The sequence below is a fragment of the Antedon mediterranea genome, chromosome 7, assembly GCF_964355755.1.
Source record: "Antedon mediterranea chromosome 7, ecAntMedi1.1, whole genome shotgun sequence".
Classification (NCBI taxonomy): Eukaryota; Metazoa; Echinodermata; class Crinoidea; order Comatulida; family Antedonidae; genus Antedon; species Antedon mediterranea.
The window spans coordinates 26,152,859-26,178,882 of NC_092676.1; the positions used below are offsets into that span (position 1 = coordinate 26,152,859).

General features: G+C 31.6%; 1 protein-coding gene across 3 annotated transcripts; it reads right to left on the bottom strand.

Moving 5' to 3' along the window:
- Positions 1–82: 82 nt before the first annotated feature.
- LOC140053879 (ralBP1-associated Eps domain-containing protein 1-like) lies at positions 83–26,017 on the bottom strand. 3 transcript variants are annotated; one of them, XM_072098614.1, is made up of 20 exons: positions 25,750–26,017; positions 24,746–24,875; positions 22,152–22,208; positions 21,316–21,378; positions 19,596–19,674; positions 19,370–19,472; positions 17,949–18,360; positions 17,171–17,234; positions 16,702–16,865; positions 16,145–16,272; positions 15,051–15,146; positions 14,376–14,472; positions 11,720–11,851; positions 10,577–10,646; positions 7,524–8,146; positions 6,542–6,603; positions 5,925–6,170; positions 5,549–5,641; positions 4,888–5,012; positions 83–4,616 (listed from the first exon to the last, which is right to left on the bottom strand). In XM_072098614.1, exons 1-20 carry the CDS (start codon positions 25,897–25,899, stop codon positions 4,439–4,441), a joined length of 3,072 nt encoding a protein of 1,023 aa, XP_071954715.1. In that variant the 5' UTR covers positions 25,900–26,017; the 3' UTR covers positions 83–4,438. The 3 variants fall into 3 exon arrangements, with proteins under 3 accessions (XP_071954715.1, XP_071954716.1, XP_071954717.1); XM_072098615.1 differs by lacking the exon at positions 15,051–15,146; XM_072098616.1 differs by lacking the exons at positions 7,524–8,146; positions 10,577–10,646.
- Between the last annotated feature and the right edge of the window lie 7 nt (positions 26,018–26,024).

The following is a 26,024-nucleotide window of genomic DNA, read 5'->3' on the forward strand; positions in this document are numbered from 1 at the left end:
TTTTGAATCTTTAAAACTCTTGACAGATCAATGTATATACGTACACAACTTTTACAATTTTAAATATTTATTATTTCTACACTCACAAGTGTTTGAAATTGTGTATAGAACAGAGTATTTTCCCTACTTGTGACTCAAAATGGCAGTCATATACAAGTTTGATTGAGTCACATCTATAGAATTTACAACAAATTTATTGTACAGAGTGTTTTCCCTACAAATAACTCAAAACTGACAGTCATATACAAAGTTGATTGAGTTAATACGTCTCTAGTAGAATTTACAACAAATTTGTTGTACAGCGCTTAGCGTGTCTGCCTAGTGATTGAAAATGGTGGTCATGTACAAGCTGAGTTAAGTTTGTAGAACTTAAAATGAACTTATTTCCGAAATGAACCAAAAATGGCAAAATTGAGTCTGTGAAATTGTACCACATATCTAGCCTCAATACCATACAGTAGAGCTATTGATGGGACATCTTCAGGCCTAACGAAGTGTCCCCTGAATAGAGATTGGTTGTAGTGTTAACAAATATATTTCCAATCATTCGTTTCACAGGAATTCCTATTTATAGGAGTGTCCCCTGAATAGAGATTGGTTGTAGTGTTAACAAATATATTTCCAATCATTCGTTTCACAGGAATTCCTATTTATAGGAGTGTCCCCTGAATAGAGATTGGTTGTAGTGTTAACAAATATATTTCCAATCATTCGTTTCACAGGAATTCCTATTTATAGGAGTGTCCCCTGAATAGCGGTGTCCCCTGAATAGAGATTGGTTGTAGTGTTAACAAATATATTTCCAATCATTCGTTTCACAGGAATTCTTATTTATAGGAGTGTCCCCTTAATAGCGGTGTCCTCTGAATAGCGGTGTTCCCTTAATAGGGGTGTTCCCTTAATAAGGTACTTCCAAAAGAGGGCTACTGTAATTACAATATAAGAGTTAATTATTATGCTAAAATTGTTTGTATAATTTTCTATAATTACAACTGTTTAGTAAATCCAGCCAAATCCAGAGTACTTACTGTTTTGGTTATCATGTATGTCCCCCAACAGACATAGCTAAATGATGACCACAGTTACACAACTCTCAACAAAATAACTATCTTATTATATTTATATCATATTTACATAATTTTTAACATAAACATTATTATCAATAATATATGAATAATAACATAACAAAAAATAAGTAAGTATAATTTTAATACAATGTAAAGCTCTGTCTACACTATCAAACTTTATGTGAAAAAAAAAATGTGATGTGCCCATATATGGACATGATGATGTCATATCACTACCATATTTGGTTATATCACTACCATATTTGGACATGTCACACTTTTTTTGTCAAACTAGTTTGATAGTGTAGACATAGATTCATAGATTTTCCAAGTAGCTATTTTTCAAATCAAAAAGGTTCACATAGTATTTTATTTTCTACCATTTTTTTAATATAATTTTTTCATTCAATATTATTAACAAATAAATAATTTTGTTTACTCTGGACATCACCATTACACAACATACATTGTTGACCTATAATATAATTCCATATCTGCCAGACAAATAATTACTCTAAATTTAATATTATTAATGTATTTCCAAAAATATCTAACAACAAAATTCATCTTAATTGTGTTATAGGTGATTTAATGGTACATCTGATTCTAAACTATTGTCACACCACTCTCCCTGCAATAAACTTGTTGCTGTATATTCTTAAGCTCTGTCAAACTTTGTGACAAAATATATGACCATATATGGACACAATGACACATCTCTGTCATATTTGGACACATCACATTTTGTTAGATAGGTTAGATTGAGCTTATTACTCTTGGTAAATTTGGCAATGTAAGACATTAAAGATATAATTTATTGTCGAATTTTGTTGTTGAATATGCGATTTTGATGTTCCATAATAGTTATTCACTTAGACCAAAAATTGGATTGAAAAAAAAAAATTTACCTCAAAAAACTGTATTTAAAAGCCAAATGGGTTTTTGATGGAATTAAAAATTTTTTTTTTTTGCAGAAGTGATTAACTTAAAACTCCAAAATGACTTTTCAACATCTTGTTTTATTAATCAATCATGTTTTTGGGGGACACTTTGCATCTTTAAGTTGAGCACTTCATTTTACCATTTCAGGACCTGCATCCTCCTCCCCTCCTTTCCAGTGATCTGTAACGGTTCGTATACAAATCAAACTTCCTAAATAAAAATACCTCTTTTGGGTGACACAAAATTATAATTCTTCAACCAGGAAATCTTTTAAAATGAGTACATATATAATACCTGATATATAGGCCTACAGGCAAGTACAATTCAAACAGTCTCCTTTATACTTACATATTGCTAAATTAAATACATTTACTGATATTAATGAACAAAACACAATGGATACATAAAAGACTAATAAAGTGGGGAGTATATTGGGAGAAACATACCTGATTAAATCTTTAGGGAAATCCCCTCTTTTAAAAGAAAACTTGCCCAATTACAACATTAGGGAAATCCCCTCTTTTAAAAGAAACTTGCCTGATTACATCATTAGGGAAATCCCCTCTTTTAAAAGAAAACTTGCCTGACTACATCACATGGAAGACGATTCATAGTTATTGTGTACAATATTATAATTACTAAATCATAAGCACATTATATAATAATTATATAACATTACATAAAAATTATATAATTTTTATAGAAGATAAAATATAAATGATGAATTAAAGTAAATTGGTTATATAAGTATACATTATATATAACATAAGATGGTGCAAATATGAATTTTTTTCTAATACTAATCGTTGGTTAGTTGGTTGTGTGTATCATAACAAAATTCACCCATATCTACTCGCCCCTATAACAAAATAAATTGTGCGGGATTGCCTAAAAATACATTCAGTTTTCGAAACAAAACACAAAAATAGCACCGATTGAATACAAAATAAAAAGTTGAAAGAGTTAGCAACATACAGGGGGATTCCTCTTATTAAGACACCTTTTGAGAGATCCAAGTTTACCAGCTGGGGTCTCCTACAAGACTCACTTTATGGGAACGATAACAGTTGTTTTTAGCCATTTTGATCTATAATTATATGCAAAATATATGCAAACTATAGGTAAAATGTACGACATGTTTTATTGGGAATCTTAGCATACTTTTTAATTTCATCAAATCAGATAAATGTACCAATAAAACTGAAATACACAATTGCTTTATTTCTTAAAATTTGCATTTAATTGCTATTTTTAACTTTACATCCTAATATTATACTGTTCTAATTTTACCATATAATACAATTTAATACAATTCTAATGGATGGAGAAGATGACATGAAAAGGCAACAAAATAAATTATTCAACATTTAGTATTTGCCTAATAAAGAAATATATATTCTTTATCAGAACTCTTGTCACCTTTGTTTTGTGCTTAAATCCAAATAAGTAAATACTGTAATAATAATCAGTAAAGATAAATAAATTAAGCACTATTAAGCTTGGTTCCCACTAGAAATAAATGCAACGTCACAATGTAAGAAAATACTCTTCTATCATTTTTCGCATTCCCCTCTTACAAGAAGTTGAATCATCACTGCTGCGATGTACGCAAAGCAGAAAATACATCTACTTGTGATTGTGACATGTTGTGCACAATTTTGTTACAGCATTTTGCGTTCCTACGTCACATTCTAGTGGGAAGCAAGATTTAGCAAGCATACTAGACAAAATTCAGATAGTGGCAGAAGATGTGTTATTTAATAGCAGAGATGAATTCTTACCAGGATTTAAACAGCAGAGACAACTAAACTTTTAGAAATCTATTCCCAGGTTTGGAAAACTATTTATGCAAAGATATAGTGCCTTTGATCTTAAGTATTTATCCTCAGAGTGCCTCCAATCATGTTATTGGTGATCCCTACAGTAAACTATAGAGTTAAATAGCCTCAGACATGAATATAGTACACAAAGAGATTTGCTATGAGATAGTTTTACAAATAAACTCATGAACTGGATTTCAGAAGATACAAACACAATACAAACAAACAAAAATATTAGAAAAAATCCTGTTATATTTTAAAATTAAATTACATATGAATGATAGCAATCGCTTGAGGGTGGAGATGAATTTGGGAGCGGTGTCGAAAATGTATTTATACAAAGAGTAATCGCCATTTTAAACTTTTGCGCTTGTTCTTCTTATGTGGACGGTAAAGTTTACAGAAAAAAATTCCTGTTGGCCAGGTCAATGAAAATATGCACATTGGGAAAAAACTGAGGAAAAAATGTAATAAATATCAGCTTCTCTTAAAATTAGAAATATGTTACCATATTTAACCATCCCTATCAAATATAGAAATATCTTTTCCATTACACATTATTTGGTGGACAATAAATTGTACAAAATGTACTCAAAGAAACATATTTTTTCATGAGTTGATTGAGAATGGTTTACATTTGTGGAATTGTACTTCCAGTCCGATGCGGTCTTGTGTTAATTCTTTGAGTTCTTGTTGAAGTTCGTTGTTTAATCGTGATAGTTTTGTATTCTCTTCTTTTATTTTCCTAATTTTATCTTGAATCCCTTTTCGGCTAAAGCTTTTTAAGCTGGAAAGTATAGGAAGAAATTAGTAAACAAAATAAACAAAAACATTGAAAATATACTGCATAGATATACAAAATAGACAAAACGAACTATAAAAATGTGTTAATAAAATGTAGGATACTCAGTAGCAGATGATGATATTTTAAACAGGAGAGTTTAATAAATAGTTTGAATCTTAGATCTTCCCCTAATACTAAATCATCACACTCACATAAATGCTCACACTAGTGTGGACACAATTTACATTACATAAAGAATAATATTAAACCTTACTTTTTAACATGAATAGGTAATGGAGCCGATTGATGCCTTGTTCTATCTTTTGCATAATCTTCCGCTTTCCGTGACAATAAATCTCCTGATGCGTGTCTTTCTTTGTGTTGTGTTGATGTTTGGGCCTATATACAAAATAAATTAATAAAAGAATATGATATTACTAAAGGTCTGTCTACACTATCAAACTTTATGCGACAAAAAAATGTGATGTGCCCATATATGGTCATATCACTACCATATTTGGGCACATTGCACTTTTTTGATAGTTTGATAATGTAGCTTTATAATAATACTCGTTTTACCATTCCATACCACAAATGGCATAATTAGTTGATACAAGTATATGTTTCAAGCCCAAACAAAGTGCTCTTTTCACACTAGAGCGTAGCAGAAGTTATGGTAAATTTAGGTCTGTCTACACTTTCAAACTAGTTTGACAAAAAAAGTGTTATGTTGCCCAAATATGGTAGTGATATGCCCAATGGTAGTGATATGACATCATCATGTCCATATATGGGCACATCACATTTTGTTGTCACAAAGTTTAAGTGTAGACAGAGCTTTAGCCTTGCTCAAGACATTTTTTGCCCCTTTTTGCGGAAAAACCAACTCAACTTAAAAATCCCGGCTATAGGCTTTTATTTATCTCATATTTTACCTTATTTTCTTGCAGAGTGTTGATTTCTGATATTGCGGGCCTTGGTGGAGGTACCGGTGGAAATATAATCTCTTCCGATTTTTGTTGACGACCCTTCAAAATAAAATTTACAATAAGTTCAACCACTGTCAATGGTACTTGCAAACAAAAAGCTTCCTATTAATTCTTATCTAATAATTTAATTGATAATTCTTAAGCTCTGTCTGAATGTGATGTGCCCATATATGTGATAATGTCATATCACTACCATATTTGGGCACATCACACTTTTTTTGTCAAACTAGTTTGATAGTGTGGATAGAGTTTAATTCTTCTAATAATTTAATTGATAATTATAATTCTTCTAATAATTTAATTGATAATTGTTATATCTTACCATCAGCCTATAATCAAGTGACATCGATTTGTTGTATTTATTATATTTTGGCGATTCTGATTTGTTTTCAAATCTACTGAAATCAGCAAAATTCTGAAGTAACTTTGGTTCCTCCTCCTTCTCATCCTCGTGCTCATCCTCTCCGTCAGCATCATCATCCTCGTCGTCTGATGAGTTACTGGAGTTGAATTCACTCGATGAATACAGACTAGAACTATTGCGACTGGAGACAGAATTTTTAGCATTCTGAAGAAACACAAGAAATTATAAATATTTAAGGGAAGTTTATTTGGTCTGTTAATCCGCATTTGTCAAACAATTTTATTTATTTGTATTGAGCGAAAAATAAATTCTTCTTACAAGATCCTTTATTAATAGTATTTTTGTAATGTTTTATTATTATTATTATTTATTTTATATTATTATAATTTTACAATTTTTTTTATTACAATTGTACTGTTGATAGAAACATAGAGAAAATATATATTTCTTCCATGATAGAAATTAATAAATATTGAAATGAACTCAGATAGAATCAATTTAACTTTGATAGAGAAAACAGCATATGCTAGTCCTTTGTAATATAGGTTTTAATTATAATATAAAAATAAACTTACCTCTCTTGGCCTAGGAGGGATTTGAGGAGGGGACATTGGCATGTCTGATGCACTATCCCTACCTGAAGATATAAAACAATGCATTAATTTGACCTCTATATAAATATTGTTTCAGTGTATTAAACGCAGTAATTTATAGAGAATAATAATAATGTATAATAATAATACATGTTCCCTCAATCAGATTTTGGGTCAAGATCTGAGTTCTCTTTTGACAACTCTCTGTTTACCTCTGCTCACAAAGCAAAACACAAACAAATAATGTTCACATCAAACCTGTATTGAAATAAAAGTGTTATTACAAAAACATGGAAATCACCAGTATAGCATGATACAAGAAGCAATGAGACAAGAAGACAAAATGTAAACATCTTATACTGTAAACTTGTACATTTTAAAAACAACCTTCAATTCATATAATAAAACAAAAACCCTTTTGTTTACAAATGTTATTGTTACACAACAAATATTACAATCGCTTTTCATATATCACATTAATATGTATACTCGTAATATTTAAATCCTTACAATATTTTGATAATGAACAAAGCACTGCACCTTTTTTTTTTTGTTACAAAAAGGAAAATGCATTTTTGCGATATGTATTTAACATTTTTCTTCTACCGAGCGGGTTGCGCCATATTTCGGAAGGAAAATTGCTGAGAACGGAAATATCATTCGCTATCAACATTTTTATTCAAATCGCTCAATATCAGATTCCCAGAAGATTCTTTCAAAGCTCATCTTAATTTCTATTCTTAAAACGCATCCTTCAAATTTATCCACAATTTATTTTACAAAAGAAGCATTGAGCCCGACATTGAGGGTAGGCGTTAGCTATATATTGGCTAGTTTTCATTGGAAAAGAATACATTCATTTACATACTATTAACTTTTAACATAAGGACCGCATTTTACAAAACAACACATATATAGATGTATAGTATTAGAATACAAAATAACTCAAAGAGTGGAATCTTACCATGTCTTGGTCTAGCACTATGCCCTACAGTGGCAGACCTTACTAAGCCTGGGTTACGAAACCGGCCATCTGACTTCACTCGTGGGTGGAGTGGAACCGGTGGAGCTTTAGCAGGAATAGGAGGCATTGGGGGTGGTTTTACATTGGCTTGAATACTAGGATGAGCTGGAATTTTTGGTGGTTTCAATTCTGAAGTGGGAGATTGAACACTATTGTTTTGTTTTCCATTCGGCTTAGGCTCGTACTTATAATCAGGCCTAGAGCCATTCTTGTAATCAGGCCTAGAATCATTCTTGTAATCAGGCCTAGAGTCCTTATTATTATCACTTTCTTGCGTATGTCCTGTGTCTGGGTCTTGAGTATGTCCTGTGCCTGGGTCTTGAGTATGTCCTGTGCCTGGGTCTTGCATAGATGGTACGCTAGGCTTTTGCTTAACTTCAATGAAAGATGTAACATTAATAGCCTCATTATCTCCTTCAACGTTCGGCGGTTCAAAATCTAGAACGCCCTCCCAAGATTGTCTATTTTCACTGTGCTTTTGACGAAATCTAGCTCTCTTCAGGAATGCAACTGAGGCTGGTTGTTGACCGTGTTTTGTTCGTATTCCTGAACTCGAATGTGACCTGTGAAATTGGTTTCAAAGTTTTATTAAGGCAACATAGGCTAAAGCTCTGTCTACACTATCAAACTCTATGTGTCAAAAAAAATGCGTTGTGCCCAAATATGGTTAAAAGTGTAGACAGAGCTTAATAAACTATTTTGTAACTAATAATAATCAAATGTATATTGACCTATCCTAGTATTACTAATAATTTATAAATTTTACTACAAAATACAAAAAAAAAATTACGGTTTATGTATTATTTACAATATATGATATATACTGTATACGTGTAGTTATCATATCATATCATATTAAAGAATGGTACGACATGCATTGTAATATTCTATAATAAAGTACAATGATATTGATTACCGATACTAACTAAAGATACATCTACATACATACATTCTAATAGTGGTTACCAACCTATACTTAGAAATGGTCTAGATTTATATTTTTGTACAGTGCTTTTGTCTCTAGAGCTATATAAAAACTATAATAATAATTTAAATGAAATAACAATTTGTAACTATCCCAATAGCAAAGGAATTCCTTCCTGTGATAAGCCTGTGTTTAATTATTGTTAATTCTATCTGCGAGAAATGTTCTAAAATTAGTAATGAAAAGTTATTTTCTTTTCCTATAATTGAGGCATTATCCCTAGTTTGTTCACCTATGTTATACCGATTAAAAACAGTTAGCTATAAGTTAATATCTTATAAACCAATTTACTTAATGTCTTGTTCCTTGCTAACAAATAAGCATGAGGTATCAATCCTAAAATAAACCAAAATATTAAGTGATAACCTTTACTATTCCAACAAAAAAATATTCTAACTTCTGTAAACCCAACAAAAAATATGTAAAAAAATTACTACTAGATATTATAATAGATAAAATGAGATATTATTATTAGACAATGTAGCTAACGACATATACGGTAAATGCAAGATCAGTTGTACAACCGAAAAGAGACATTACTCCAAAACTGATGACGATTGGCTTTACAAAGGCAGTCATTTGCCATGCGACTGATGCACCTTTTAGTTATAAGAAGTCAGAGGAAAGGGGATGGGGCATATCCAGGAGTAAGAGCCAATAGCTGTATTTACCAACCACTAGACTTGCCCCAATGTATATTGTCTTTTTAATTTTTTTAATTTTTGTCTGAAAATGCTCAAGTAGTATACGTATAAAATGCCATATGTGCCAAAATATTTATCTTTTTGCTATTAATACTGAGTCAAATCTCCGTCTGGGACGCAGACTAACCAACCACATATAAGATAATCACCTTATATTCAGTATTTCAATTATGTAAATTAAATATATAAGTGGTATTCATTTAGATAGGAGAATGCTAAAATACTATAGTGTTTCCCTTTATCCAAGTGTGAATGGTGACAGACAGACAGCCGCAGTGTTAAAATAGTAAGTCGTGATAAAACATGTTTTTGACGAATTGTTTGATACTATAAAGGTTTGTAAATAAGTCATGTTTGACTCATTTTTTAAAATACTATTTTGAAACAGTTAAATTGGATATTTATTGAATATGTTCATCAGTTTTGGAGTGTATATTATCTAGACTGAGCACATCTAAATATCATTACAAAACAAGATAAAAAATGACAAATGACATTTAACATACCTTTGTAGGCCACGTCTAAGATGGGAAAAACAATTGTTTAAATAATTTAATGCAAGCAATAAGTGTTTGGTATAAAATAATAATAAAATATAATAAAATTAAGACAAGAAATATATATAAAATAAAACATAACAACAAAAATGAATATAAACAAAAGAGCTACATACAATACAGTACATATGAAATATAGATTTTGTCAATATTATTGTTGATATTTTAAGTAAACATAACATAGTGCTGTAATGTATTAGACCATAATTGTGTATTGTGATTGTATTGGGATCATGTCAAAATTAATCTACTGCAGTAACTATACTTTTTCTGCAGTAACGCATGATTTAGTTTATGAGACAGTCACTGTAATAAACAGTGTATATGATTACCAAAAAATCTTGCTAAATAATTTCATAAACATTTTACAAGATTAAATCAAAATGTAGTTACTGCAGCAACTGCAGCAGAGTGATTTTGACATGGTCCTTAAACGGAAAAAATAATGTTGAATTATAAATATGATTTTTATAATGTAAAGCAATAATAAAACAAAACTACTGTATATAAATATAATATTTTAGTGTCATATATAGATTTAAAAAATGGGGTTATGTTAATTTTAGATACAATTGGGTGTACTGTATAATATATTTGTCTTGTCAAATATATTTTTATTTTAATATCAAAAATAAATATACAATACATAATACATTCTAAATATAAAATAATATATAATATTAAATAAAAAATACAACTGAACACAAAACACATGCAAACAATGTAAGGGTAAAAACAAGGTATTACCTAGGCCTGTGACGAGGTATGAGGCCTATTACATTATCACCTGCGAAAAGGTCAAGAGTAGGTGCCGAGGCTGCAAGGTCAAAGGTTAATAAGGGTCAAAATACAGTGGAAACATCATGCAAATGTGCATTGAAACATTATATTAAATAAATAAGGTTTAATACATTTCTTATTCTATCATAATTTTAAAAAGTTAACAATTGATCATACTAACTTTTCAAAAACAAATAATGCAAAATACTCTTTTCGAAAAATATGTTTTATATACAAAAATTTTGGAGAAAATTATTGACAATCTATACTGTTTACAATCCTTTACAAATTACCCATAATCATTATAAGCATTCAAGAACTTAACTCTAAAAAGCAGATTTTAAAAATCAAAAATACTAGGCATATACTTATATTTCATCATAAAAGAAAAAAAGAGAATAATGTGTGACTGTAGATCTAGACAACTACATTCTTAGTAGAAAGAATCACAACATACAAGTAACATTATTAAACCAATAACATGACCTTATCAACAATGCTTTGACCTGCATGACAAATAGTAAAACCCTTTATTTACGTACAATACATTTGTAAACTGATTGATTATAGACAGTGACAAGGTGACATGGAGAGAAAATGACAGAGTGGAAAGTATTAATTTTTATTTTATTCCATAAACTTTCCACAAAACAAATACAATTTTCACATCATAATGTAAGATAAAAAGTAAAAAATACTGGAAAGGTAAATCTATTTGTATAAACAATTTTCTTGATAAAAAGAATCCGATTATTAAATGTAATGTTTTCTCGATTTGAATATTTAGCATGGCAAACTAGCATTTATCAGCATTGTGAGTATTGTCTATAAATACAATAAATAATACTGTATATGACCGAGTATAACTACATGTTTCTGTATAATCCCCTTAACTTTCTCCAAATTTCGTATCCATGCCCCATGGGACTTTACTTGGACCTATACAGTAATTGTTTATAAAATGATCATTTGAAAATGTAGCGCGGCACTTTTTATTTCTGTACTGCAAAGCATGACAATATTTTTAACTGATAGTAGGTTCCTATAGGTCACTAAAAAAACAAAGAAAAATTCATGGTTAAAAATATAATAAAAAACGATCTAAATTACCTTTTCTATCAACTGGCGGTGGCGGTGCGATCCTTGTTGGTGTGTGAGCCGCAGAGTCTGGCAAGGTAGCTGACCGTTTTTTGGCAGGTATTAAATGTTCCTCATCATCAGGTGTGCTGACTGACCCAGGGTCTATAGAACAAAGAAATGTAACAAAGATAATCTTAAAGATAAATTTCCTCTAAAAAAAATTTGTTTTAATATGCCAATTTTAATGTCACATAATAGTTATTCACTTTGACCAAAAACTGGAGCAAAAAAAAAATTATTTACCTTAAAAAATATAACCTAAAAGCAAAAAATACTTAAATTGTCTGGTTTTGGTTAAAATTAAATTTTTCTCTTTTTATAAATGAAATATGTTTTTGTTTGTTTTGTTTTTACAGTGTAAATAACTTTATTAAAACTGCAAAATGGCCTATTTAAAGTCTCATTTTATCAATCTTCATTTTTCATGTTTTTGGAGGACAATGCATCTTTGATTAAAAATGTTATTTAACAAGAAAATAAAATCTATAGGCCCTGTTGAACCCACAAATGTGAAAACGCCCACAAATGTGAAAACAACCACAAATGTGAAAACGCATCACCCACAAATGTGAAAACAACCACAAATGTGAAAACGCATCACCCACAAATGTGAAAACAACCACAAATGTGAAAACGCATCAACCACAAATGTGAAAACAGCGCCCACAAATGTGAAAACGATCATCGCCCACAAATGTGATAACGCCCACAAATGTAAAAACAAGAGAGACTTTTTCGCCCACAAATGTAAAAAAATCAGATCAAATTTAATGCTAGATTCAGACAAACATTATATCATGAATGTATTGAGTTGTTTGTTCACGATACGTCTGTTAGGGTCGTCGTTAACACGTTGGATTATTATCATTTGCTGCTCGTGCGCGCGATATTTGCACGTTAACTCGTTTGTTTAATGAACGTAATAGTTCAAGACAATATTTGTTATTTGCTGCGCGCGTGCACGATACTTCAAGGTCAAGGCCATGTTATATCATTGTTGGTTATTAACTCGTTGGCTTACTGTTATGTACGTATAGTTCCAAGTCGATGCTCGATTCGATGTTTTTGGGCGCGTACACGATACTACAAGGTCATATATCATTGCTGCTTGAAGTGCAGTTGGGCTTACTATATTAGTATTATGTACGTATTATAGCTCCAAGTCGATGCTCGGTGTACACGATACTACAAGATCAATGCTATACTCGTCGTTCAGTTGTTGCAGTAGTTCCTAATGTTCAATTTTTTTACAAAACTATAACCACAAGATAATAATACAAGAGCTAGAGCAAGAACAACTAATACAAGAATATTTCTTTATTTTAGAGCGATAAACAAATTGTAACATAGAATAATACCGTAACACCAATATCCAACCAAACATAATACACGATACGATAACTACTATTTACATTCGTGGTTTAATCTGATGCTTATTGTTTAATTTGTATATCTATTTTTAGAGGATAATTATAAAGATATACGGAGAATAATATTACCTATTGAATGCATTACAATTTAACTGATTTACTATTAAACGTATATTCGACAATTTTTATGTATAATATAATTATAAGTAAATAAGTCAACGTACAAGGTATAACGGTATTGTTAATGAGGAACAAACTGGCTTCATGAATTACCTAACAAAATATTTGAGTTGCAATGCGATTAAATAATGTTATCTACTAATAGTAGGCTTACACTTGATTGGAGATGCCTATAACACTGTATGAGCATTAGAAGTCATAACAGTAAGCCAACGAGTTAATAACCACACACTACATACAAGTAGCAATTTAACCTTGACCTTGTTGTATCGTGTGCGCGCAAAAAAAAAAATATCGAACATCGACTTATAACTATACGTACATAATAGTAAGCCAACAACCACACAGTAGAAGCAACAATGATATAACATGGCCTTGACCTTGAAGTATCGTGCACGCGCGCAGCAAATAACAAATATCGTCTTGAACTATTACGTTCATTAAACAAACGAGTTTACGTGCAAATATCGCGTGCATGAGCAGCAAATTATAATAATCCAACGCGTTAACCACGACCCTAACAGACGTATCGTGAACAAACAATTATTGAAACAACTCAATACAATCATGATATAATGTAGTACCTCGATCAAAATTGTTTGAGTCTAGAATTAAATTTCATCTGATTTTTTTTTTTTACATTTGTGGCCGAAAAATTCTCTTTTTTTTTTACATTTGTGGGCGTTATCACATTTGTGGGCGATGATCGTTTTCACATTTGTGGGCGCTGTTTATTACATTTGTGGTTGATGCGTTTTCACATTTGTGGTTGTTTTCACATTTGTGGGTGATGCGTTTTCACATTTGTGGTTGTTTTCACATTTGTGGGTGATGCGTTTTCACATTTGTGGCTGTTTTCACATTTGTGGGCGTTTTTACATTTGTGGGTTCAACAGGCCCCATTATGTGGAAATCATGAACTGGTAGGTTGTTGAATTAATGAAAAAGGGACAAAATTAGTCCTCCAATTTTTTGTTTGCGGTCATAGTTACATAATCATATTCAGCCACTGCTATGCATTGTGGCTAGTTTATCTGGGCACTAACACTAATACTAAGTATATGCTAATATCTGACCTGAGAACTTGCGAGGTCTGGATGGATCGGAAGATACAATGCATGTCTGTCCATCTGGGGCTAACTTTAAAGGTATTGGCTGAACAATTTTGCTTTCCTATAAAAAAAAAACAAAATGATAGTTATTGTTAGTCTTAGAAATGAAGGATACACTTAACAAAATCAACAGACAAATTAACACAAAAAAAAACTATATAGCATAGTGAGAACAAAGAAAACAGAGTGTGGTGAGCGGTGAAGGGGAAAACCCTTGCCTACCAGGGCCCCATGATTCAAATTACAGTTCCCAATACCAGGAATTTTCAGATTTATAAACAGTACCTTTATGAAGCATTAAATAATCTTGGAAATGTAGAAAGAGAAATGTAGACAAGCGAAATCTATAAACATACGCAATATATTATTTTTTCGATCATTTTTTTGACAATAAAAAGATGTAGACATTTCTAAGGCCGTTTAATGTTAGTCAATAGAAAAATATTTACCATAACTAAACAGAAAAGAAACCAAAGTTTTAAAAATGTAAGACTAAAGATTTTTAGTTAATTAATAGCGAAATCAACCTTTAAAAATAAAAATATTTGGAACTAAAACCAAGCAGAACAATATTAGTAATATTATAAAAAATATGAGCATTTTATTAATTTATACTAATTTATGTTGATTTATGCTTACTGGATCAGGTGATATAGAAGCAAAATCAAAGTTGGCCGGACCTTCGGAGGATGGTGACGGACCGGAGAATGGTGAATCTGAAAACTTTGCCCAATTCTGTGCGACGTAAAACAAATGAATGCAAAAAATAGCCAAAAATGAACATAAAATATTATGGGTTAAAACTATTTAAATTCATCTACATAAATCAATGTTAGCATTAAAAAACATCCTTTTTTTAAATTTAAATCATTTATTTGATACATTGTTGCCGAGCTAAACTAGTGTGCAAAGTAACTTATAGGTACCATAAATGATAGAATATCACTCTATAGCAAAACAGAGTTTAAACATAGTGGGACACACACCATACAAAACTCTGATGAAGCCCCACCCCGGTGTGTACTCCCTAAATTTTGTAAAGCAAAGGTGGGCTATACATTGTTAAATCCCATTATTTCTTGGTTAGTCTAACACTTTGTATAAGCCAACACAACGTTATTTTAAGCACGACCACAATAAACAACTGCTTACTCTATCATTGCCGGTACCTTAACTGCCCCTAATTTAAATGTAAATTTTTTTTTTTTAAAGCAGTGTTTTTAAAGCAAAATTAGGCCAGCTTAGTATACTTAAATGTGCCCAAATGCATTTGACTGGTGGAGTAACATTAAGCATTACAAGACCCAATACAAGGCACCTTTGGGCTGGCCAAAAATGGATGCATTTTCAATAGTTGACTGTAGTAACAATAATGAAATGTAAACTTGAAACAAAATATTTAAAATGTATAAAAAACAACCAATTAAAACCTTTCAATTAAAGACCACATAATAACAGAACAAAAAGCATTTTTAATGAGAGCCAAAATTGTCTCAGATGAGCAAAGCATTTTAATTTCTAATCATGTAAATTTAAAAATTATACGGCCAGTTGAAATCATAATCATATTTTTTATTGCACCTTGATTTGACAAATTGATTTTTTTAAAACACTGATAGTAATTAAGTCTTTAATTGAATGGCAATATATAAGAACCAATTTTGTTAATTCAAAGAAATAAATCCAAGTTAACGCAAACCTTTGTAATAAAAAGTTAAAATGTTATATTATACCTCCCCTCCTTTCACTTTAGATTTTGGAGACATCTCCGCTAACCCAGATGGTGTCACACTCCTGTTCATAACATCTGGTGGTGGTGGCGCTTTCTTTTTCGTTGGTGCTGCACTAATTATTGTATCACCTTTGAAATAGAACAACAAATGGTTGAAATGTAAAGGATAACTGTTAAATATTGCAGTGCTGTATCTCCATACATAAATCCTGTATACAGGATCTCATGTGAATCACATGTGATGCCTGTATGATGGAAGGTTGAAGGGCAACTGTGAAAAGTGCTGCATCTCCATGTGACAATATTTGTGCAGTATCATAAGCAAATCCTGTAATACAGGATCTCATGTTTATCACATGTGATGCCTTATTATCATCATCAAGATTGGGTTATGGTTTAAGTTAGGGTCTATGATACAACATCACATGTTTCTCCCATGTGATGCTGTATCACAGAATGTGCCTACGATAATGGACCAATTCAGATACAGTATAGAGAATTTCACACACAAAAAGATTTTTTTAATAGATTAAAATATTTAACTGTGTTTATATTCACCTTCCTGTACGTCCGTTGACGAGACATCATTAAATTTTGGCACTAAACACGGAGGTAAAATGTCTGGTAATGTGTATTTATGTTTTCGCAAAACAGACAAATGCATTGCGGTGCAAAATTCTTCAAGGCAAAGAGCGCCATCCTTGTTTACATCTGAAAGTTGCCTGCCAACGAAAACATAATAAGACTATAGATAGACTATTTCAACAAGTTAGTAAACAGATACAGTTTTTAGTTGAAATTCTCGTATTAAAACTAATAAATGATAGGAATCTACGATTGCTCATTTTTGCTTAAATAACTCTCCTTTTTAAAAAATGTGTATGTTCTCCCATTTAAATTTGTTAAGCATGTTGAGACATTATGAGCCTAAATTATTATTATGGTTATGCCATTGTAGGAAAAGAAAAAAAATATATATAAAAAAAATGAACTCTTAAATGTATTGACATAAACTTGATTATCTTACCATATTTTAGAAAGTTCTGTTGTAGGTAGTTTTGATTTTTCAAAAAACTGTTTGGCTTCGTTCCCTAAAAAATATAAACGGTATTAGTATTTTGTGAAATGGAGAAGAGGTTTCTTTTGCCAGGGCACTCTAGAAAAACAGTATTCTTGAAGAAGCCACAACACTTGAAGAAGACTATATTTTAAATAATGCCTAGCAAACTGCTATAGTACCTGAATAGTTTACAATTTTCTACCAACAATATTTGTTGTTATTGGTTCTATCAGGGGTCTGTGTTAAGATATTTTTAGTCGCGTGGACGTGACTCTATAGTTCACTATGTCGGTCGGTCGGTCTGTCTGTCGGTCCGGTATCACTATGCGTTTTAGCACGCGACTTATGGCTGTTGGCCTTGTTATAACTAGACAAGAGAACCAGTAAAATTATATTTGTAATGGCCCTCCACTTCTTTTAAAGCTCACATAAATATAATAGGAAGCTAACAACCAAAATACTGTTCATACCTGAACATTACCTTTAAAAAAATAAAAATGAGGTTCAGACAACGATCTTGTTTACATTAGTTCAGGTGTGAACTATTTTGTAAGGAAATTGTGAAAAGGTGAATTGAGTAAAATTATTTATTTGTTATCAGATTTTACTGAAATTTTAACTCGAGAAACGGACTTGTTATTTGACTATTTAACTGGTCATCCACATATTTAACTGGCCATTTGCCGGTGGACCAGTGTTGTTGCGAATGCTGTAATATTATTAGCCAATAATAATAAAATTGTACCTTGAATAATTCTCGTTACGTCTGGTTGAAGTGTTTTAAACTGTTCTGTATAATAAAGCCTTTGCTCATCAGAAATCAGCCACACGTTTTCTTGCCCATTCTGTTCATCCGCATCTTTGACCCCATCCGACCTTTCTGACATGATACCCTGATCGTGACCGAAATCAGGTTTCGGTGGAAAAACACTTTCATTCGCTTCAGATGTCTCTGACTTACTCGGGGGATGGGTGAAATTAGCCCAACCCGAGTCGGATCGTATCGGTATACTAGCCTGGCGATCAACTGCCTTTCGATGGCCAGGTGCAGGCACGCTGTGCATACGGTCCATGGTTTTACTACGCGGCGCCAACATTTTTGATTCGTCTGAAAGAGGTGGTGTGCTGGATGGGGAATTTTCAGATGAGCCCGAACCCTAAAAAAAATCACATAAACAGATGGGTGAAATATAATTTAGTAGAAAAGATACATGCCCCATTTGCATAACAAACTAGAAGGGTATATGAACATTTAATTAATGTATTCCCATACAGCTATGAAACAATCCTTAAGAAATCGGACAATAATTTTTGAGTAATCCTGCTAACTAACAAACATAGAAAAAACAAAAACACACACAAACACACCTGATTGACCACATAACCTCTCGCCATTCTGGCTGAGGTAACAAACGCATTAACAATTTATGTGCAAGTGGGGATTTCAGGTACCATTAATTATAGTTTAAAACATTCCCAATTCTATTCAGTTTTGATATGTGTGTAGATGTGTGCAATGGTAAACAAACGCTCTTAAAATACAACATCACAACACTACAGTATGATAACGAAACCGGATATGTCACATACGCGCATTCGTTCTCGTAAGCCAGTAAAAATCGGTCAAAATATGGCTGCAGTAAATTTGAACGAAGCGCAGGTACTTGTTGCTTGGCTGCCTAGGCCTAGCGTATCATCAAAGCGAGTAAGGACTTTGAAAACTGCTATTTATCAAAATTGACCTGGCATTTTTAGTAAATTACTTTCAATAAAATCTATAAATTACATTATAATCATGAATCATTCCTGATGCAATATGTGCAAAATAGATCAAGAACTATACTCGTTTTGTAGTACACAAACATGATATTCGTCAACATGAATACGCTTTACAAATAGGAAATGGAGATCAGCTCAAAAGTTTCACAAATGTATGACGTAACCGTATTTTTTATCAAATTCGTATCGTTGCGAAACCTCCCTAAAATAGATTAATTTGATCTTTCATTTTGCGATTGAAGTGCATAAATTGTGTTTTTAAGGGATATCCGTACTTGTCAGTTCACAGACAGCTGAGCATTTGTCATATTTGACAATGTAATTATACTTAATTATGTAGTATAGAATATATGTATTATATAACTAGGTCACAAGATTACTACGTACTGTTGTTGCAGGTATTCTTGGCTGTAAAAGTCCTCCCAAACCTCCGCTACTGGCGTTTCGTACGTGACTTTTACTCGGAGGGGCTGGCAATTGCCTTGGTTGTCTAAAAGAAAATTTAAAAGAAAATGAGAAACAGAAAATAGTATTATTAATGATTAATTTGTCTGAAGATGTGACAATAATAATGGCAATTTATGGCTTTATAAAAGAAAAATGGAAGCAGTACCTGTTTTGTGATTTATCTGGATCAAATTCTGATCCATGATCTGTAAATGCAGGATTCACAAACTCCATTTGTCTTATTTCTACATAGAAGAATAAACAAATCAATATTAGTAATACATTTCATATACTGTATCAAATCAAGGAGAAATAATGTTTTCATGATCTAAAGCTCTATCTAAAAAATCAAACTAGTTTGACAAAAAAAGTGTGATGTGCCCAAATATGGTAGTGATATGCTCAAATATGGTAGTGATATGACATCATCATGTCCATATATGGGCACCTCACATTTTTATGTCACATAAAGTTTGATAGTGTTGACAGAAAATACAGTAGAATCTCTCATTTGGGACACCTCTATCCAGGGGACACTTACTCATAAAATAGACATTATTAAGGGGACACTTTGTTCTTTGGTCCAAAGGGTACTTTTTTTCTCTACAGTAAGAGCTTTGTTGTATTTTAGTCATTCATTTCATAATATATAATATTACTTCTCATTAGTTATGTTAAGCATTTCTTTAAGGGAAGTTATTGGGCCAATCCTAGGGTTTAATCTCTCATGCCTATTGGTTGACCCCATAATGCTACAAATGACCCCCATGCCTTTGGGCATTTCAAAGGAAGTGGTTAAAACATTTCAAACTGTGGCAATTTTGTCAGTTTTTCTCCTAGTTGTAGTTGCTGTTAGAGAATCAGGATTTTTTATATTATACTGTATTTCTTTTACATTTACTGTTAATTTCATTATATTGCAGGCTATTTTAAAATGGATGGCTGAAGGCTAAAAGTCAGGTCAAGGTCATGCCAAATACATAGTCAAATTTAAAAATATGAGTATACCATATTGTTATACTTTCCCTGATGTGATAAACATTATTTTTTTTTAACTGTAAGTGTAAGCATTAAAATACAATACTTTAATATACTGCAACATATGTTGAAGATAAAGTTTGCATTGTGATATCAGTATATTTAGATAACAATGTTAAATAATAGGGAAATAACTGCTTAGAAATTAGCATACCATTGTTATATATCACTACTGCTGGTATATTTTATTCAATTATACTTAAAAATACAATATAAATACACTGGTAGTAAAAATCACACATAAAATTTAGCAGCAGAAATTTTTTCAGCTGAATTGTACTTTTTATGATTGCAAAAAAAAGGTTCTGTAACATTTTACTTCTAAATTTGCTCTTTTTTAAATCTGAATATTGAGAATTAAAAGATGTTTACTATATAATTTCAATATAAAATTTAATGACAAAAAGAGAGGTAAAAATTAGGTAATATAGCATTTTTTCCTTTATTTTAATCATATAGTGTTGCCCATAGCCCAAAACAACCCTACATTTTGACCTGACCCTTGCCCCCATTTCATTATTCTGTATCTGCGACTTGCAATTGTATCCATGTTAGAGGATAAGCTAATCACATTTACTAGCGTCTCCAAGTCTGCAAGTATTTGTTAACATTATTAATATAAATGTTATTTCTCTTAAACCTATTAAAAATGCATGTACCTTTGATTAAGAATTTTAAAACAGATTAAAGCTCTGTCTACACTATCTACACTAGACAAAAAAGTGTGATGTGCTTAAATATGGTAGTGGTACGCCCAAACATGGTAGTGATATGACGTCATAATGTCTATATAATGGGCACATCACATAACATTTGATAGCGTAGACAGAGCTTTAGATGGCTCTTACCATTTACTTGTTGCACAGGTTTGTCTTCTGTTGTTAGCACTTTGCTATCTTTTTTAGCTTGACCTAAAACAATACAGAATTTTAGAATTTTTAAACCAACAAAGTTTTCTCCCAATATAGAAATCAATCAATCAATCAATCTATAATAAATTGATTTCTCAAATAAAAACAAACATTTTCTAAAATAATAGATAATAAATGAGAAAAGGGGTACCCCACTGGAAGCTTAAGCTTTAAAATGTGGGGTCCAGGCAACATATTTAAGCTAAGCGAGGGCTATTGAATCCATAGGCTTCTTTTACCAAGATGGACTTTTTTCGAAATTGTTTTTTTTTTCTCGAGATCACTTTTGCCAACCAAGAAGGAGTTTATTTTCAAGACAGGCTTCTCTTCTTTTCAAGATAGGCTGCTTTCGAAAAGAATCCCAGGAGGCCTGTTTTCAAGGTTTTACAGTACAGTAATTTATGTACAGTAATCTAATTTAAATTAAAAAAATGAAAATGATATGTGCTATCGAATGTGCTATTGTTTTTTATTTTATACTTGCTGGTAAAACCAGGTTTGGGCAGTGGCGTGCCATAGAGGCCTGAAGCCCCTGGTTTAAGAACTCTCTAACTAAGTGGCCCTCTAACGCCATTTTTTTCCCTTGGGGCACTGCTCAGCCACCCCCCCCTCCCCTGAAGCTCCAGGGCCCTGGGTTTAGCGCTCATGGCCGTTACACCCTATGTGTGGGAGAAAAACAGAAAACAGTGTTCTTTCAAAAGTCCAGTAGTATTCCTCCTGAATCAATTGTATGTTTATATGTTAAATAAATAGATGCTGTATATCTAAAATACCTTGATCCACAATATTACTTCTTGTTGTTGCAAATTTTGGCAAGGGAACTTCAATACCTACAGTTAAAAAAAGAAAATCAAAAACATATGGATTATTATATGAAGTCAAGAATAGGAATATTTCATTTGAGGTCAAGGCGGGAAATTTAGTGAATGTTTTCTATATTCAGAGTCACTCAAAATAAGCATAAGTTATAGGGCACTAAACAGTAATAATGTTTTATTTACATGTTTATGTGGGTTGAAGTGGTTAGTCTAAGGAAACAGGCTGGTTTTACAATCCTAACAGTTGGTAGCCAGAGTACCAGGTGGTATCATAATAATAGTAGCTTAAATATATATAAATAGCAATTCTCTTTCCAGATTTTTTTTTCTTTACAGTACACCTATGTACAGTATTGTAGCAAAATGCAAGACTTTGTTTGTATTTAAGTATGTACATTAAAGTTTATGTGCATGATAATGTTTACAATTCTCAAGTTACATTATCTTTGAAATGTTTGTTTGCAAATAATGTAGCTTTACTCAATATACACCATGCCTTCTGATCTACAGGAAAATTGATTGGTGACGTCTAAAATCTCTCTTCAATATGGCCCAAAATAAATACATAACATTTCAAGCTGCATGTCCCCTGCATTTTACCGAATACTTTTTGCTCAGTTTCTTAACTTAATTTTGCAGAATTAGGAGGGGTTTCTTTTATATTAATGTAATAACTTAAGCATGTCAACACTGGTTAGTTTGACAACAAAATGTTGATATGCCTATGGTAGTGATATGCCCAAATATGGTAGTGATATGACATCATCATGTCCATTATATTGGAACATCACATTTATTTGTAACATAAAGTTTGATAGTGTAGACAGAGCTTTAGACGACACTAACAAGTGAAAGGTATTATGATTACAGTATGTCATATTATGACAACTGTTAAAGATAAAGCACTTCAGTTATCTAATTTTTCATGGAAATTCCAGGCAATTTTTATTATGACAAAAACAATAAATTTAGAACTATAGAAATATTTAATAACTTCCGATGTGCATCCCTGCAGAAAATGCTTTCACTTTAGTCTTGTGATTTATGATGTACATTACAAGGAAGTCATTTAGTTTAACATGAATGACTGTGAACACTTGCTTCTTATGCACCTTTCAAATCAACATTAAGTATGGTCAGAAATCACTATCATTTTCCATATTTTAAAACCATTTTGAATCACTGTGAATTAACCACTTCTCATGTACCTTACAATTAACAATTAAAAATTACTATCACTTATCCATTTTCTAGTTTTTAAACCCATTTTGACTAACTGTGAATTAATCACTTTTTTATGCAACTTTCATTTTGAATATGCTAAATTAAATTACTTAAAAACTGGCTTTTATCAATTTTGTCAATGTTTTACTTTTAACCTTCATCATGTAAGATTCTGTTGTACACGACAAGATAACCTGGTAAAAAGGTTAATAGGGTGTAAGGTGTCCCTTAGAAGCTAAACACCATCAAATACTTTACGTTTAAATTCAACAGTAATTTTAAGCAATTATAAATGTAATAATTTATCTAAGAAAATATTTTTACCTTGTTGAGTTAATAAATCTGATTACAGTATAAAGCAAAATCATTATAAAACAATTTAAGATTATTACTATTTTTTTAATATGTGATATAGCCTTGCCCCATTTATTATATACTTTGTACAGTATTTCTGTTTTATATTAGTGAACTTTTTTAATAATTAGTCATAATAATTTGCACCAAGGTCAAATTATTTTTAATCAACCATCAAAATCGTTTGTTACTTTTGATTGGTTGATCAAGAGGCTAACCAAGTCATTTAATTAATCCTGTGAATAACTTGATACATGCCAGCTGGAATACAGGGTGAGGCAGGATCAATCACCAAGAAATGCCAATTCATTTACTTATATTATGATATATATTTTCAAAATAAAAAAATATACATATACTATATACGCTTTTTATTTATGAAATGTTGCAGAAAAGGCTATAGGTTTTACCATTGAGAAATTAGTTAACTACTGTATGAACTCATTTCGGTGGCAGGTCCAAGGGCGGGGGGCATAGCAAATTGCTATGTAAGATAGGATATCAGTTTAAGCTCAGCCCTTCATTTCACCATTTTTAGGTCCTGGGACACCCTTATTTCAAAATTCTAGATCCAACAACTGCATTTATTAGTGAATGACATAATTAATAACGGAACAACTCAATTGTGTTTTATCTGAGCCATTGGCATTGGACTTTAAATGGTAAACTTGTACCACAGGACAAACCTATAGTAGGTTGGTCTTGGTACAAGTTTACCAGTCAAAGTAATACACCTGTGATTTGGGATTTTACCTATTTACTTAGTGTGTATACTTTTACTTGTTTCTGAATAAAGCCCGTCTTATTTGATAATTACATTATGAACAAAGTCTTCTCATACAGCGCAAACTTTGTGGTTGGTTTATGCAATGTTAAATTGTTAAGTAGATTTTTTAAAAGAATTTATGGACCGACAAAGCACCATACCAGTCGAAAGAGAGTTTCACAATAGATAAAAGTGAAATACTCACCCGAATATAATCCTTCAATTGACGATGGTATTTGATATCCATTTTGCACCATAGCAATCAGTTTAAGAGCGAGGAAAAACTGACTTCTCCCAAAATGGCCAACCCTGTAAGCACCGCATAGTTCAGTTATCTGTCAATCAAAATAACAAAACAGTAAGATGATATGCTTTTCTTAGCAATTAATGAAAAATTAACAAGCGCTGTTTTCCAATTAGACAAACTCAAATATTTCATCATGTTACATACAGTACCTAATTAGCCACATAATAAACAGTATTTATACAGCGCCTAATGGATCACTGACCCCTACTACTACTACTTTATCTTGCATGCACTAGACTCGCTCCTAGAAATTGGGGTAAATGAGTATCACCAGGTCAGCCTACTTCTACTACAGTACTAGTTAGTACTAGAGGTATTTAAAAAAAGGAATTTTCAGCTGAAACAGATCTATATTTATTTAATAATACATTACATCTGCACAAGCGTTCAAATAAGATTTTATTTTAAAAAAGAAACATTTATAGTGTATATGGATTTACGGTATGTCGGTTGGGAGTGCAAAAAAAGGGTTTTATTTATTTATTTAAATTTTATTTATATTACCTCAATCACATTCTAAAACTAAAATAAAGGATGACTTCAATATAAAAGATATTTGTAAAAATAAATATAATTAATATTAATAATAATTAATATTAACGCACCAACCACCTAATTGAATTTAAATGATTATAAATTGCAACTTCCATTCAATTATTTTGCTTTATACCTGTCCAACCACACGCGACCGAAATGCACTAGCATCCCACCACAGCCCCTGGATTGAAATTGATTTATGAAAGCTAGGCCAGACCAGCTTAACTAATGGCCTAGCCACGCATTCTCATCACAACAAAAACATCTTCAAGGTCACGTCATCTTGCGTAAAATGTGAACGTTTTATTAACATTAAACCTTCGTGAATGTACTAGAAAGCGTGTGGCTAAATCAGAGCCGCTTACCTTGTTCAAAACCTCCTGGTTTAATTGAGAAGAAACAAATAATTTGTTAACTTGATGGGCCGTCAATTTGCCGGAGTTCTCTTGATCGCAGGAGCTGAACCAGTCGGAATAAAATTGCTGCTCAGTTGGCGTAAGTAAACTACCTTCCATATTTATATTTTTCAGAATATCGAACAGATAAATAAATAATCTAAGCAATTTATGCAAATTCCAACTTTATCAACGTTTTTATGTAGAAATTAAACACAATTTCTGCCCCGCCTTTCTATCGAACA

Excerpts from the sequence above, each read along its gene's own strand:
- LOC140053879 (XM_072098614.1), bottom strand. The coding sequence starts at position 25,899 with ATGGAAGGTAGTTTACTTACGCCAACTGAGCAGCAATTTTATTCCGAC. Across the intron at positions 14,473-15,050 it reads CTTCTATATCACCTGATCCA|GAAAGCAAAATTGTTCAGCC; the intron begins GTAAGCATAAAT and ends TTTTTTTTATAG. Across the intron at positions 11,852-14,375 it reads CAGACCTCGCAAGTTCTCAG|ACCCTGGGTCAGTCAGCACA; the intron begins GTCAGATATTAG and ends TTTGTTCTATAG.